This window comes from Benincasa hispida, chromosome 10 (genome assembly GCF_027475165.1).
Source record: "Benincasa hispida cultivar pf3 chromosome 10, pf3_genome.v1.1, whole genome shotgun sequence".
Lineage (NCBI taxonomy): Eukaryota > Viridiplantae > Streptophyta > Magnoliopsida > Cucurbitales > Cucurbitaceae > Benincasa > Benincasa hispida.
The window spans coordinates 6,201,106-6,218,475 of record NC_143487.1 but is presented as its reverse complement, the minus strand read 5'-3'; the positions used below and the strand labels follow the sequence as shown (position 1 = coordinate 6,218,475).

The 17,370-nt window shown below is 37.3% G+C and overlaps 1 protein-coding gene across 1 annotated transcript; it reads left to right on the top strand.

The window, feature by feature from the left end:
• The first annotated feature begins 12,950 nt into the window (after positions 1-12,950).
• LOC120089190 (uncharacterized) lies at positions 12,951-16,872 on the top strand. The gene has a single exon (XM_039046602.2). The coding sequence runs from the start codon at positions 13,351-13,353 to the stop codon at positions 16,549-16,551; it is 3,201 nt and encodes a 1,066-aa protein (XP_038902530.2). The 5' UTR covers positions 12,951-13,350; the 3' UTR covers positions 16,552-16,872.
• Positions 16,873-17,370: the final 498 nt, after the last annotated feature.

The following is a 17,370-nucleotide window of genomic DNA, read 5'->3' as shown; positions in this document are numbered from 1 at the left end:
AATTTATTAATATTATTATTGTTATTATTTTAAGAGTAACCACTAGGTCGAATCACCAATATAGCAATCGTGTTACTAATTTTTGGGTCAACCATTTTTATAGAATTATGCTATAGAAAAATCCACGTTACTATTCAGCATCCACATCATATAATTCAGATTGATTTTACTATTTTGTATAAATAGTTTTCCTTACTTTTCTATTTTTAAAAATTATTCTTAATTTTTAATTGCCAAGCTAACTTCGTTTACTTAGTTTTGTTTATCTTCTTCAATATAACAAAAAGGAGATGCAAAAATTTAAATTTTTAATCTAGATAATACATGTCAATTATCGTTGAACTATGCTCGTTTTAACTATAAATTTGATTACGAAACTTTCATATTTATATTTAATAAGTAATAATAAATTCACGAACTTTCAACTTTTATGGCTAATAGATTCTTAAACTTTAAATATTAAATAGATTTTTAAAATTTGAGATTCTTAGTTTAAAATGTCTAGGAAGTTTTTTAAGTTTAAGGAATATTTTATCATAAAATTAATTTTTTTGTTTAATAGGACATGAATTTTTTAGTTCTTATACTAAGTTTGTGAGGTTAAAAAATATCAAATAGGTGAATGATTTATTAGATTGAAAATTGAAACCTCTGGAATTTATAAACACGATATAGAATATTTACTGACTTTCACTTCTCAAAATTTAGAAACTTATTAAATGCAAAAACAACTTTTTTTTTGAAAGATAAGATATTGACTAGCAGTCTAAAGTTTGAACCTATTTCATACAAAGTTAAGTTTTTGGATTGAAATTGTAATTTAATCTTAATCATAAATTCAAATGAATAAATGCTAATCACTAAGCAAGATGATTAATTTCATCTCAATTCCAACATAACTGAGTGAATGAAGACATCATTTACAATTCTAAAAGTTAATAGTTTGATCCTCTAGCTCGCAATGGTAAAACTAAAAGAAATGGGGCAGTTAATTTCCTAGTTTTTGGGTCAACTTAAGATGTACATTATAAGAATTATTTTTTTAAGCGTGTTACTATTAAGCATAATGTTACCAATATTATGAGCATAGTTCAACTAACATACACTTGTACTATCAATCTTGAGGTCTGAGGTTCAGTTTTCCTATCCCTCATATTATTAAAAATCATTTGGTTAAATTCTCCTTTAAAAAACACGTAATGTTAAATTTAGTAAATTTAAATTATATAAAATGTGCTTGAATTTTCAACTATACTTTGAAATTTTGAAAGTTTCATCTTAACTCCTAAAATTTAAATTGATTTCGAGACAATTATCCTATCAATTTTTTTTGTTAAAATGAAGGGAAAAAACATATAATATGGTAGATAGTTTCCTAATGATATGCATGACTTAGATGATAGGTTTCATTTTGAACTCTTGAATTTTAGGTATGTTTCAATTACACTTTGCTTTGAAACTTCAATTTGAACGATGATGTGTTTTAAAAAAAAATGGACCCCGTTGAGGAAATCATTGAAATTTGACCTTTTGCTTACGTCAACTGCATGTGAAATTACCCAATTGCGCTCGATTGGCCCCCCGACATCCCAACCTCGATTCCCAATCCCGTTCCTCGTTCTCTTCCATCGATCCCCGATCCCGATCAACGGTCAAACTCCAGGCTTCCCGATCTCGTTCCCAATTTTCGTTCCTGTTCCTGATACTCCTTCTCATCTACGATCCTCGCCAGAAAACCTAACTATTTTAAATGAATTTGAAAAGTGATGGTATATATACCGAAAGTCGTGTCTCTGAAGCTTTTCACTCTTAGCTCACTATCATCCTCACACTATTCTTTTATAGTCGTTTCTTTGGACCAACATTCCCACAATCCTTGTGCCTCTAACGACTTATAAAATCTCATATTTTGTTCATCACGTCACTCAACTTGAAAGGTAAAATCTCTGTTTATCATTTTTGTTTTCTTATTCCGTTCATTGCCGTTTTGCATGCACTACTTTGGATTAGGGTTTTTGTGCATACGCTTATTTCATTGTTTGTTGTTAGGGTTAGAGTTTAGGTTTAGGAAGAATGTTGCTTGTGGGGATGAATGATATGATAGATGTAGGATTTTTAGGGAGAGGATATTGAGAACCGAGAAGGAAAACCAAGCATGAGAATTGTTTGAGAGAAGCGTTAGTGAAAATCGAGTGAGAGAATCGAGCATAAGAATCGTTTGAGAGAAGCTTAGTGAAAAATGAGTGAGAGAATCGAGCAGGAGAATTGTTTGAGAGAATCAAACACTATGATCGAGTATAGAGACCGAGACTGAGTAAGAGAATTGAGAGAACTAATCGAGAAAATTACATAGAGCTTTCTTTTAGTTGGATGTGTTATTTTATTTTTCTATTATCTAAATCTGTTGTTTACTTGCAGTATTTGATGGCTATGTTCAAGAAAGATGTTGAAGACCGTTTTTCCGACTAAGTTACAAGATTTTCATCTCATATTGGAGTTGTCAACTGAAAAATCAAGGAGAAGCTTACTGATACACAACTTCACTTGTTTAGGAGGATTGTATTTGGAAGGCTCATGGATATGGATATAGCCTTTAACAGTCTGCTAGTCCACCATATTTTACTGATGGAGGTGGATGAGGATATGGGTGATGAGTCCATGAGTTTTAGATTGAATGGACACATTGTTAATTTTTTGAAGGATGAATTCCTATTGGTGACAAGACGTGGTGATCATTTGTGCAAGTTGAGGAGAATGTTGAAGTGATGAAGTCATTGTGGATGAAGTATTTCCGCAATCTACAAGTGATGAAGATCTATCTGACCACCTTAAAAAAAGCTCTATAAGGAGATACGATTTTTAAATGGCCTAGATGCAGTGAAGATTGTATATATGTTTGAAATGGGTTTGTCAGGCAAGGAAAAGACGAAAAGTAGTATTGACAAGTACTTGCTCGATAGGGTGCAACACTTGGAACATTTCAATAGTTAGGATTGGGGGACGATTTTATGGGAGAGGACCATTGGTGGCCCTCAGAGAAACTTGAGGGACAAGGATGGTGCATACAAGCATAAGGCACGGTTGAATAAGAATGATATATTCAAATATAATCTTCCTGACTTTCCTCATGCGTTCCCAGGTAACTAAAAAGCTTGTGCTATATACACAACCTATAAGATTGTGTTGACTTATAATGACAACTAACTAAAACTCTTTATTAAGTGTGGGCATATGGGACAATATCCACAACAATTAATGACTTGGATCATGTATTAACAGTCAATCGCCGATCAATGTAGAGGATAAGGTTTCATGGGAACAATTATTTATTTCTATTTTAGCTCGTCTTTTTTCTTTAAAAGAAAAAAGCGAGGAAGTGAGGGGAGAAATGACAAGAAGATATTGAAACATCAATTTGGAAGAGATGATGGAAGCCAAAGTTCATTTTGGTCATGGTACTAGAAAATGGAAACCTAGAATGTTACCTTATATCTCTACAAAATGTAAAGGTATTCATATTATAAATCTTACTAAAACAACTTGTCTTTTTTTACTTGAAAATGGTGATTTAGTTTTTGATGCAGCAAGTAGGGGCAAACAATTCTTAATTGTTGGTACCAAAAATAAAGCAGCGGATTCAGTATCCCAGGCTGCAATAAGGCTCGGTGTCATTATGTTAATAAAAGTGCCTCGATTCTTGCATTGGGCGTGTTCATACTTGCTACCGAACAGAATATGACAAAGAGATGTATTCAACTTTTTTAATAGTGTGTTCTGTTATTCAATTATTTTCATCAATCGAAACCTAAATTTTAAGCAAGATCGATCCTTCGCTATCACTACTACCACCATCGACCCTGACACCACTACCACTACCATCAATCTAGACACCATCATCGCCATCGATCCCGACACCACCACCACTACCACTACTACCCCCATCGATCCTGATACCATCACCACCACTACCACTACCACCGCCATCGACCCCAACACCATTATCACCACTACCTTTACCGCCATCGACCTTGACACCACTACCACTACTATCAACCCGGATACCATCATCGCCATCCATCCTGAAACCACCACCACTACCACTACCATCATCGACCCCGACACCACCACCACTATTACTACCACCGTCGATCTATACACCACCACTACCACTACTACCATCAACCTGACACCTCCACCATTATCACTACCACTACCATTGACCCCGACACCACCACTACCATTACCACTACCACCATCGACTCGACTTGGCCACCACCATCACTATCGACCCCGATACTACATCAACCAAGACACTACCGTCACTACTACCACCACCACCACCACCGACCCGTACACCACCATCACTTCCATAGAGCCAACTCTTATTACCATCATCGACCCTAAGGTAGAGACACGTATGATTGCTCATACGAAGACGAAGCTGATAATAAAACGAACTGACAATGAAGGACACAAGTGCATGGGGAGAAAAAGAAAAGAAGCCAAACCATATACCCCTCTCGCAGATGTTAAAAAGCCCAAAGTGTCGAGAAAAGAAGCCAAACCATATACACAGTAGACAGAGTATTGTACGATCCGACACATCCAGTACTAGGTGATGTGTTCAACTCGTTTATGGATTGGCTGGCTGCTGATGATGTTGAGCCGCATGTACCGGAGAGATGGCCCTTATTCTGAATGGGTTGCATTGCGCGACAAGTGTTTCGTTAACTAATCACGGATAACAAGTGGGTTGAGTGCAATGTAAGCAATATATAAATTGTTTTCATTTTGTATACTCGTTACCAAATTTTTTGGTATTTTGTACTAAAAATAATGTCAGTCGAGATTGCTGGTAATGAATACCGTACTACAGTCCTATACAGGAAGTTCAGATCGTGATCGAGATATGTATACATGGATTCACCATTTTCCCATATGCATACACCGTACATATAATCTGACTATCGCATGACGTGTTCATTATGGATACTATTTTTATAATATTTTATCATGCACACAACGTCACATAAAATTCTACACCAGCAGTAGCTTGTACAAGTCTATATTTAAGAGGAGTTCGGTGGAAGCGGCAGAGGTATGGGCACGTGAGGAGTCGCTGATAAACATTGTGTTAGGTAAAAATGAAGGATAACCTGCATTGACGGATGTTAACTTTGTATACACGACACACAATTTTCATGAACGGCTACTGGTGGTGATAGACATGAACATCGGGTGGATTATGACTCACTACCATCATACATATCACATATCGTCCTTATGCCAATGACCCACAAATTGTCATCCCTATGTCAATATTGTAGGCTTTTTAAAAGAAACCTGGTCTACAACTTGGTCCATGGATGTTGTATTGAGCAGACACTGGACACATCCAAGGCAAAAGTATGTAGACTGTGGCATCTTCTATCTGAAGTTCTTTGAGTATTTAGTCACGGGAACCTCGACCAAAGATTCACTTGTACAATCAAAGATTGCAGATTTTTGGCTCTAGTATGGATGCTAGTTGTGGGCTGATGGATTCTTTTTTCTTTTTTGTCCATTGTATAATTTAATGCGACGTCACAAAAAAGTCAATTTGTGTGTTGGTTCTTTCTCTTATCCTCCTATACACACACAATCATTTAGAATATAGTATCCAAATTTAGACATTAAAAAAAATTATTTAGAAAACGGTATTTAATTTAAAGTTTAAGTAAAATTTTATATATGTAATCAATACATGATATTTAAATTTAGCTTCTATTTATCATAAGCTCTCTTATAATTTTGTCCAATGCATACAACGAGAGTGGATTTAGAGATGTACATGAGTGGTAGTCAATATTGATGCAAATTATTAACATCTACAAAAAAATCCATGATTAGGATCGAGCATCAAAATCTAGAATCAGGAACGAGCACAATCATCGGGGATTGGGAATGAGCACAATCATCTTGGATCGGGAACAAGAAATATCATCGGGGATTGGGAAGGAGTACCTCCATTGAGGATCGAGAACGAGTAAATACCTCGAAGAACAAGAATGAGAAATGTTGGCTCGAGATCGAGAATGTTACAGAAGAAAAATAATTCGTATAACTCGCAGTTTTTTCTTCCTTACTAAATAAGGATTCATTGAGTATTTGCTTGCTCCATTACTACAACATGATTCATGATAATCAATGGTTCATTATAAGTTTTTCGGTTATGCCCCGTGACACCATAACGTTCCCTTTTGTTTGATCTTTTTCTTCAAAATCACGAAATCATTAATATTTGATTTCAAACAGACAATATTATTATAATTACATTACGTGTGATTGTGCGTGTATGGGAGGATAAGAGAAAGAACCAATACATAAATTGACATTTAAACTTAGCTTCTATTTATCATAAACTCTATTATAATTTTGTCCAATGCATGCATCGAGAGTGGATTTAGAGATGTACATGATTGATAATCAATATTGATGCAAATTATTAGCATCTAAAACAATCCATGATTGGGATCAAACATCAAAATCTAGAATTAGGAACAAGCTCAATCATCTAGGATTGGAATGAGCACAATCATCTTGGATCGGGAACAAGAAAATGGCATCAAGGATCATGACTAGTACCTCCATCGAGGATCGAGAATGAGTAACTGCCTTGAAGAACGAGAACGAGAAACATTGGCTTGGGATCGAGAATGTTGCAGAAGCAAAATAATTCACATAACTCGCATATTTTTTTCCTTACTAAATAACAATTCATTGAGAATTTATCTGCTCCATGACTACAAAGCGATTCATGATAATCAATGGTTCATTACAAGTTTTTCGATTATGCCTCGTGCCACCACAATGTTGGCATTTCGTGACTGGATGGTATTCTTCAATAGTTAAAATTCGTTGCATCTGATGACAACCTTCCCTAACAACCCTTTTTGGTGGAAGAATCTTAATCTCTGAATAATATGTCAGTTTCTTCCATTCAGACACGACTAAGCGGAGTTACTGATTCTGCGTATGCAAGTATAAGAGACTTAACGCTATAAATTTGGCTATAAAGAGTGAATGGATGTTTCGCTCTTTAGCTGCAGCAATAACATGCAAACATGAAATTTTTAGACAATCAAATTGTCTGCAGCTATATTTCAACGTGTTGAGACTAACAATACCATCAAACTCACCGTCCTTCACATGGAACCGACAACAATCAATTGGATTGACCTTATACCGTCTTGCTTTTGCACACTTAAAGGACATTATCTTCTTCACATAATTTGAGTGTGTCGGTGTACTAGCCGACTAACGTTTCCATTAACTGTAGAACCAATCTTGGATAAATCCTCTAATGAATTCAAACAAAGAAACAATCGACAACTTCATTCCTTTGACAGTAAATGAATTGAAACATTCGTTGACATTGCTAGTCATGTTACCGTATCGACTCTTATATTGATAACACATAATCCATTGTTTAATGCCAGCTTCTTCCAAATATTGTCCAAGGCTATCATCTTTGTAGTCCATTATTTGGTCCTAACATCTTTTGAATTCAGACTCCTGGAATGCTCTGGCCGTTTGATCAAACAAGTTACTCATTGTTGCATCTTTGAAATTTGTATTGACATTCCTCTTGAGATGGAAAGTACACAACCAACCAATATCGTACCTTTATACTTACCCTTTTAATGTATGCCATCTACAACTATTACTTGACGACAATTCTTAAATCCTCATAAGCATGGTTGATAGTAGCTTTTCTTGGTGTTGTTTAATTCTCAAAAACCACAAATCAAAAGAAATTTATAATACTGAATTACTCTTATCACTACAAAGACGTAGCAACAGTGCTAAGTCCGAGTGGATCTGCAGGGAAGTGCGATTTGTTTTGTTAAGCCAATTAACTAGTTATAGTGGTAAAAAGGGAGGTTTAGTGTGGATAAGAATAAAACATGAAAAATAAAGTGCACGGGAAAATGTAATCTAAGATAGGATAATCTAATCTTGGGAACAAGTGGGTTTCTATGTAACCTCTATCACTAAAGTATCTCAATCGAACAACTATTTAATTATGCATGCACAACGACCTAATCAATGCAAATTAACTAGCTTCAACAAAGACCAACAACTAATTAAAACCAAATCGATTAAGCATCCTAATTATCAATTAAAGCTTAAGCTTAAATTGAACTACACGCTTCTAAATTCTAAGAGATACAAACATGCACATTACGATTAAGAATTCCGTTGTATGATTAACTAACTAGGAAGCCCAAATAATTAACCAATTATAATTTCAACCTAGTTAAAACATGCAATATAAGATTCAAGTCCAACCTATAAATCCTAGCATACATATTCAACTAACTGCCACTAATGATGATTATAGCTAGATGAAGAAGAAGACAACGTGCAAGCTACAAATCGATTAGCAAAAACATATACTGATGAAAGGAGCCCTTATCTAAGCATAAACATATATTTAGAAGTTAAAATAGATTCAAAGAAGCATAAATCTAAATACGTTCAGTTCAATCAAAATAAAGTCTAAGAAATATACATAGGCTTGCCCCCAAGAGCTAGAAAAATTACTTACCTCAACATCCCATAGACAAGAGGAAGAGGAAGAACATCCAATCTTTGATTACAACCCAAAACGAACCTAAGCTAAGATGCAAGAAATACAAAGGAGAGGAAGAAATTTGGGAGAGACTTTCGCCTCCATTGAAATCCTACATCATAAACCCTAGAAAAATGAAGAGATGCATTTATAGACGCGAGGGAGCGCAGCTGCGCTCTGGTTTTTTGTCCAAGCGTGCGCACTGCACACACTTTCTGTCAAAGTTTAGAGCTCCTCGGAATCCCCTATTTTTCTGCTTTCGACCTTTGAGCACCAAGCGTAGCGCATAGCAAATGCCACTACGCTCGGATGCAAAGACAATTCCGTAATTTTTCTCCTTTAAAGCCCCAGATGCCCAATTTCAATTCCAATAGCTCGAAACAACCCCAAATGGCACGTACACTTTAAAACGGATGATTTTCTTGAATTCCTACAAGAATAGATATTAAACCATTGAAAACATAACAATCAAGTTAGATTAAAAGACACAAAAATAGCTCTTTTCGAGCTATCAATGGTCCTAGTGCCATAAACATGTACTTGAAGTACTGGCCATCTTCAAGCTCAATTTCAAAAATGGTCCCAAAATTTTCTGTCCTTAACACTTCCACATAAGCATGCAGCAAAGTGTACGATTCCTCAGAAATCCTACTCGCAAGACCGAAAGCAGTTTTTCCCGCACACCACACCTTATCGTAGCTTATATTCACCCCATATTTTTGTCGTGTGTCCTCAATTATATCGCACAATTTCTCGATACGACCAACCCTAAACTTTTCCTTAATTAATTGGCCTACAACAAATGCACTGGCCTGTCAAATGGTCATGATTCAAAACTTTAATGGAACACGTATGCACAACCGTAACTTTTGTAATCTTGAATATGTCACATCCCTCCATGTTCATTACACGGACTGTCCACTTACATGTATCGTGGATACACCACACATAATATAGTTTTTATTTGATTTTCGAACATGCATCTCAAAAATTTCCTTGATGGCTAGTATTAACATCCACATCTTCACATCATTCTTAGAGAAGAATATTTGCCCTACATCTACATTCATACCAGAAAAAGACTTTAGCTACATGACCAAGTCACTCCGAACATTGCTCTCAGATGGTCTACCTGTTGAAGAGCCACACTCAGTTGTTGTATCAAGCTTTCACGGCATATTGCCACACAATGATCAAAATCATTACGAAGGATTGGAGTTTCTTGTCGTGTATCGAAATTAGCAAGCTGGCTTGGAGTTCGATGAAGTTCACTTGTCGCATTGTTCCCATACTGATCAACAATATTTCCGATCCCAATGTCATTCCCAAAATCCCCAACAATGTCATGATAATCATTTTCCACAACTATGTCAAACACATCATTATGAACTCAGTTTTTACTAGTATACTGGTATGTCGTTTGTGAATCCCATGGGTTGATGTCGTCTTTTTCCATAGATATAATAGATGAAAATATTTTAGGCTCAAACAAAGGTTCATGTTCTATCTCAACGTCATATGCATTTCTGTCTTTGTATATCTTCTCAACACTGAATATTTGAGGTCTATTACGATCTAGCTCAAGAAGCAGACACTTACTTCGTCACTGTCCATTAGACATACTATAGGACCATCTAAGTCAAACTTATACGAACCCTCATTACAATGTTAAACTCTGAAGAATTAACTATTGCAATTTCATAAACTCGATCCCTTCATTCAGCATGCCTCAATACCTTCGATGCCACGATGCCCTTCAAATGACTTAACCTTGTTTACTGTCATTCCATTTTCACTGTGTCAAATGAATAATTGCTTCTCATAAATCCTTCGAAATAATACAAAAAAAAGACCATTTAAATCAAATCTCACTCCCGTTCCTCGTTTCCACCCCCATCTCGTTCCTCGTTTCTATTTCTTGATCCTGTTCCCTGTTTCCATCACTTGATCCCAGCCCCCATTCCTATCCCTCATCTGTTCCTCACCTGTTACCATATTTCATCTTGTTAGTGGTTGTCTATCTTGTTACATATCTCGACACTCACTCATTTTTATTAATAGCATGTCACATACATCGTTTACGTCTTATAAAATGTGATATATCTTATAAATTAAAAAAAAAATCAACTACAAAACAAAGCATATGAAGTTCTGCATTTACTTACTTGTGTGCAACAACTTATATTTGGTGATTCAATATAATGTTGATTCTCTATTTGTTGGGGATGCTAGTTGCAGCTTGGTCGGACGTATGGGTTATTCACAAAATTTGGAGATAATGCTTCTTTGTTAAAAATGTATAAAAAAAATATTTTGTGTTCTCCGAACTTCGAACAATGCTTCTTAAACAAGTTTAACTAAGTAATTGGGAACGAGAATCGAGATCGTGATTAAGAAAGAGGATCGAGAATGGAGGGAGTATCGGGAACAGGAATCAAGATCGATTTTAATGAACTGACATGTAGTCTGACGTGAATCGGGATTGGGGAATGGGAATCAAGAACGAAAAACAGGATTTGGAAGCGTGGAGTTGGACTGCTAATCGAGATCAAGGATCGATAGAAGAGAATAGGAAACATGATCGAGAATCGAGGCTAGGACGTTGGGGGGCCAATCGAGCACATCTTCGAGGGCAGTTGGGTAATTTCACATGCGACTTATTTAAGCAAAAGACCAAATTCTAGTGATTTCCTCAATGCGGGCCATTTTTCAGTTGGATACCCCAAAATTTAAGTTGATGAACTTTTGATAGTTCAAGAGTAAAAATGGAACTTTTGAAATTGATGAACTCAAGTGAAATCCACCAAAATTTAAGGGTTTTTTTTTAAAAAAAAAACAATTTCACTCAACATTTTGAGAAAGATCAATTCTAAATCCAAGTGAAGTAAGTTATTAAATAATACATGGTCAATTAAATATAGAAGAAAAGTTATTTTTTTCATCTTTAGGTTGGACCTAATTTCAATTTGGTCCATAACTCAAAAAAGTTTTAATTTGAAGTTTGAATTTAATTTTCATTTGATCTCTAAGTTTCAAGATCTACACTTTAATCTTGGTGTTAAATGTTCATTTATTAATCTAAAAAAATAAATTAATTATAAATAATTTATTCTTCTTAAAAAATAGAAACAAAAATTAAATTTTCCCAAAATATTATTAGATTTTAAATAGTAAATAAATAAATACACAAAAATCATTCCAAGAAACTCATTCTTACCACTATATACCATCAATATTTATTTAGAGAACAAAAGTGTTGGCTTCATGCAAGAAAAATCCATATATTACTGACAAATATTAAAACTACGTTCACATAATTTTATCAAGAGTTCATCCAAAAAAAAAAATAAAGAAGAAGAAAAATGTATAAAGAAAAAGGGTAATTATTTCAAATAGTAAAATTGCTAAAATATTTTTAAATATAGCAAAATGTTACTGTCTATTAATGATAGACATGCATCGATCGATAGACACTGGTAGATATCTATCCACGTTTATCACTAATACTGATAAATGTCTATCAGAGTCTATAATTGTCTATCACTAATAGACAATGATATTTTATTATATTGTAAATAAGCCGTATCATTTTTTTATATTTGAAAATCGCTCAAAAAGAAATAGATAAGTTTTTTGAGTTAATATATTTTCATAAAAAGATAACAAATGTGTTGGTATATGAACAAACAAAATAAACTGCGTAAGTTGAAGGAATAGAAGAACAATATAGTTTAAAAGAACAAACAAAACAAAACCAAAGCATAAGTTAAGACAGGTATGCTACAAGAGACAATGCCTCAAAATAAAAAATCTTAATTTTTCTTTAAAAAAAATATTATTAAGTCAACGATTTATTTTTAAAAAAAAATATGTGGAATAAATATAATGTAATTAAGATAAAAGAATTACCAAAAGTCAAGAGAGACCAATTTAATTAAAAAAACATAATTATATCACCGACATCTGAAAAATTAAAGCAAAATTTCATTTATGGTTTATGTAAATATTTTTGCACCGATGACATTGTCTTTCATAACCCTCAATCTACTAAAGAACAAAGATAAGCTTAGAACGTGCATTATTTATTCTCTTAAATTAAGGCTCAAAATACATTTGTCCAGCCGATTGCATCTCCATCTTCTTAGTAGTTGATAACCATAAAGTTTCAAACTCAATATTCAATTAAAATTTGCAAAAAGTCAGATCTTCAATGAAGCAAAACTGAATTAAAAACTCTTCTTTGAAAATGGGTTGTGGTAGATCAAAAGAACTTGATAATTTCAGTCTCATAAAGTTTTCACATTTGGATCATCAAAGTATTGATTCGATGCACAATATTACTAGAATTAGTTACGTAGTAATTAAAGAGCTTCTCTTTCGAAATGAATACAACTTCTACATTTTTGTTCTAAAATCGAAACAAACAATTCTGGACCAAACTCTTGCTTTTAGAATATAAAAGCTTTTAAAGCTAGCATTAATAAAATTAAGTTGAACATTTAATTTATATGTGTGTGAAGAAAACTTTTTAAAAACTAAAAATATATAAAAATACTAATTTGAAGGAGTCAGATGTGATACTCTTCTCTACGTGGAATAAATTATGATAATGTTTGTCAATCAAGAAGGCATTGATGAGTAGTATATAAAGGATTGGAAGTGTACCTTAAAATGCAATGAAACTCGACAACAATCAAGTGTTGTATTAGAAAAAATAGCTTTCCCATTGCTGGAAGATGGGGACTATGAAACCTTTGAGGCATTGGCCTAAGTTGCTCTCGGTGGTGGTAATGTGCCTCATTGCCACCACTGTTGTTGCTGCTCAACTCGACGATGCTTTGCTGCCTATCAAAAAGCCTGAACTTGGTGATGATTTACCAAAACATCAACATCAGAGAACTTTTTCACCAAGGAATAATCATCACGCATCCCCACCGTTGCTAAAATATCACCACCACCACAAGCCGCCGCCACCGAAGTATAAGCACCACAAGCCGCCACCACCACCAAAATATAAGCACCATAAATCTCCACCACCATCATATGTTTACAAGTCTCCACCACCACCATCTCCTTATATCTATAAATCTCCACCGCCACCTCCTTACGTCTACAAGTCACCGCCACCACCATCTCCATCGCCACCCTCACCTTACGTCTACAGCTCTCCTCCACCACCATCTCCATCCCCACCCCCACCTTACATCTACACCTCTCCTCCACCACCATCTCCATCACCACCACCTCCCTATATTTACCACTCCCCTCCTCCACCATCCCCCTCCCCACCACCTCCCTATGTCTATAAATCACCACCACCTCCATCACCATCACCACCTCCCCCTTATGCCTATAAGTCTCCTCCACCACCATCGCCCTCTCCACCACCTCCCTATGTTTACAAGTCTCCCCCACCACCATCTCCATCACCACCACCTCCCTATGTTTACAAATCACCTCCTCCACCATCCCCTTCTCCACCGCCTCCTTATGTCTATAAATCACCACCACCTCCATCACCATCACCACCTCCACCTTATGTATACATGTCTCCTCCACCACCATCTCCATCGCCACCGCCTCCCTACGTCTATAGATCTCCTCCACCACCATCTCCATCTCCACCTCCTCCTTACGTCTACAAGTCTCCTCCTCCACCATCCCCCTCTCCACCACCTCCATATGTCTATAAATCACCACCACCTCCATCACCATCACCACCTCCACCTTATGTCTATAAGTCTCCTCCACCACCATCTCCATCGCCACCGCCTCCCTACGTCTATAGATCTCCTCCACCACCATCTCCATCTCCACCTCCTCCTTACGTCTACAAGTCTCCTCCTCCACCATCCCCCTCTCCACCACCTCCATATGTCTATAAATCACCACCACCTCCATCACCATCACCACCTCCACCTTATGTCTATAAGTCTCCTCCACCACCATCTCCATCGCCACCGCCTCCCTACGTCTATAGATCTCCTCCACCACCATCTCCATCTCCACCTCCTCCTTACGTCTACAAGTCTCCTCCTCCACCATCCCCCTCTCCACCACCTCCCTATGTCTATAAATCACCACCACCTCCATCACCATCACCACCTCCACCTTATGTCTATAAATCTCCTCCACCACCATCTCCCTCTCCACCACCTCCTTATGTCTACAAGTCTCCCCCACCACCATCTCCATCGCCACCACCTCCCTATGTTTACAAATCACCTCCTCCACCATCCTCCTCTCCACCACCTCCCTATGTCTATAAATCACCACCACCTCCGTCACCATCACCACCTCCACCTTATGTCTATAAGTCTCCTCCTCCACCATCTCCCTCTCCACCGCCTCCTTATGTCTACAAGTCTCCCCCACCACCATCTCCATCGCCACCACCTCCCTATGTTTACAAATCACCTCCTCCACCATCCCCCTCTCCACCACCTCCCTATGTCTATAGATCACCACCACCTCCGTCACCATCACCACCTCCACCTTATGTTTATAAGTCTCCTCCACCACCATCTCCCTCTCCACCACCTCCTTATGTCTACAAGTCTCCCCCACCACCATCTCCATCGCCACCGCCTCCCTATGTTTACAAATCACCTCCTCCACCATCCCCTTCTCCGCCACCCCCTTATGTCTATAAATCACCACCACCCCCATCACCATCACCACCTCCACCTTATGTCTATAAATCTCCTCCACCACCATCTCCCTCTCCACCGCCTCCTTATGTCTACAAGTCTCCCCCACCACCATCTCCATCGCCACCGCCTCCCTATGTTTACAAATCACCTCCTCCACCATTCCCCTCTCCACCACCTCCCTATGTCTATAAATCACCACCACCCCCATCACCATCACCACCTCCACCTTATGTTTATAAGTCCCCTCCACCACCATCTCCCTCTCCACCACCTCCCTATGTTTACAAGTCTCCACCACCACCATCTCCATCACCACCACCTCCCTACATCTATAAATCACCACCACCTCCATCACCATCACCACCTCCACCTTATGTTTACAAGTCTCCCCCACCACCATCTCTATCACCACCGCCTCCCTATGTTTACAAATCACCTCCTCCACCATCCCCATCTCCACCACCTCCTTATGTCTATAAATCACCACCACCTCCATCACCGTCACCACCTCCACCTTATGTCTATAAGTCACCTCCACCACCATCTCCCTCTCCACCACCTCCCTATGTTTACAAGTCCCCTCCACCACCATCTCCATCACCACCACCTCCCTACATCTATAAATCACCACCACCTCCATCACCATCACCACCACCTCCTTATCTTTACAAGTCTCCCCCACCGCCATCTCCATCACCACCACCTCCATATATTTATAAATCACCTCCTCCACCATCTCTCTCTCCACCACCTCCTTATGTCTATAAATCACCACCACCTCCATCACCATCACCACCTCCACCTTATGTCTATAAGTCACCTCCACCGCCATCTCCCTCTCCACCACCTCCTTACGTCTATAAGTCTCCCCCACCACCGTCTCCATCACCACCACCTCCCTATGTTTACAAATCACCTCCTCCACCGTCCCCCTCTCCACCACCTCCCTATGTCTATAAATCACCACCACCTCCATCCCCGTCTCCTCCCCCTCCTTATATCTATAAATCACCACCTCCACCATCTCTATCACCACCTACTCCATATATTTACAAATCTCCACCTCCACCATCTCCATCACCTCCTCCACTTTATTATTATAAGTCACCTCCACCCCCCTTACGGTCACCACCACCTCCTTACTATTACAGGTCCCCTCCACCTCCATTGAAATCTCCACCACCACCATATTATTATAAATCTCCACCACCACCATCTCCATTACCACCAACTACCTATTACTACAAATCACCACCTCCACCATACAAACATCATCCACACTAGTTCATCTCGCCCCCACCTCAAAAGTCCACTAAGTGATGGCATTTAAATTATATAAAATTGCACAAATAATATTAGCCAACTTCCCATACATAAGGTGAAGTTCGAGTTGATCAAGTTATTTAATGATTTGATTGTTACTAGATCTCTTTCGAACAAATCATTTCGAAAGAGTTGTATTATTTTTTGGCCTCCAAGATCCGGATGCTAAAGATTTGAATTTATCCATTGTTGTATTTTATTTATGCATTGATGCCTTATTTATGATGATGAGATTGTAATATTTATGAAAATGATGTATTTTAATGTTGAAGTTTCGAAATAGATTTGTAAGCTTTCTCCCATAATTCCAAATGCTAAACTTACTGTTAGTTTTTGTCAGTGAGCTAGAAGGAAATTCAAATCAACAAAAGTGTGCTAAATAAAGAAAAATATGAAAAGAAAATGCATTTGAAAGGAGAAATGACCTTATAATATATATAATAGAAAACTATTGATAAAAATTAAATACATTACAAACCTATTCTTTTGAGTCCCTTAGGAAGTGTTAGGACCAAGAAGTTCTAGGAGTAGGGGTTAGAAGTGTGGAATTGTAAACTCCACTCCTTGTTTGGGTCTTTGGCCAAGGAATTCATTGGCAATTATATGTCTTATTAACTTCTTACACTATGCGTCCCAAGGATTCACCTCCCCAAATTTCATAGATCTTGAACTCCACTCCTTATCTTAGACACTCTCTTTAGTGATTTAATATGGTATCTTGATGAAAGACTATGATTATAGAACTTTTACAATATTATTTCCAACTATCTTCATTATACT

Excerpts from the sequence above, each read along its gene's own strand:
- LOC120089190 (XM_039046602.2), top strand. The coding sequence starts at position 13,351 with ATGGGGACTATGAAACCTTTGAGGCATTGGCCTAAGTTGCTCTCGGTG.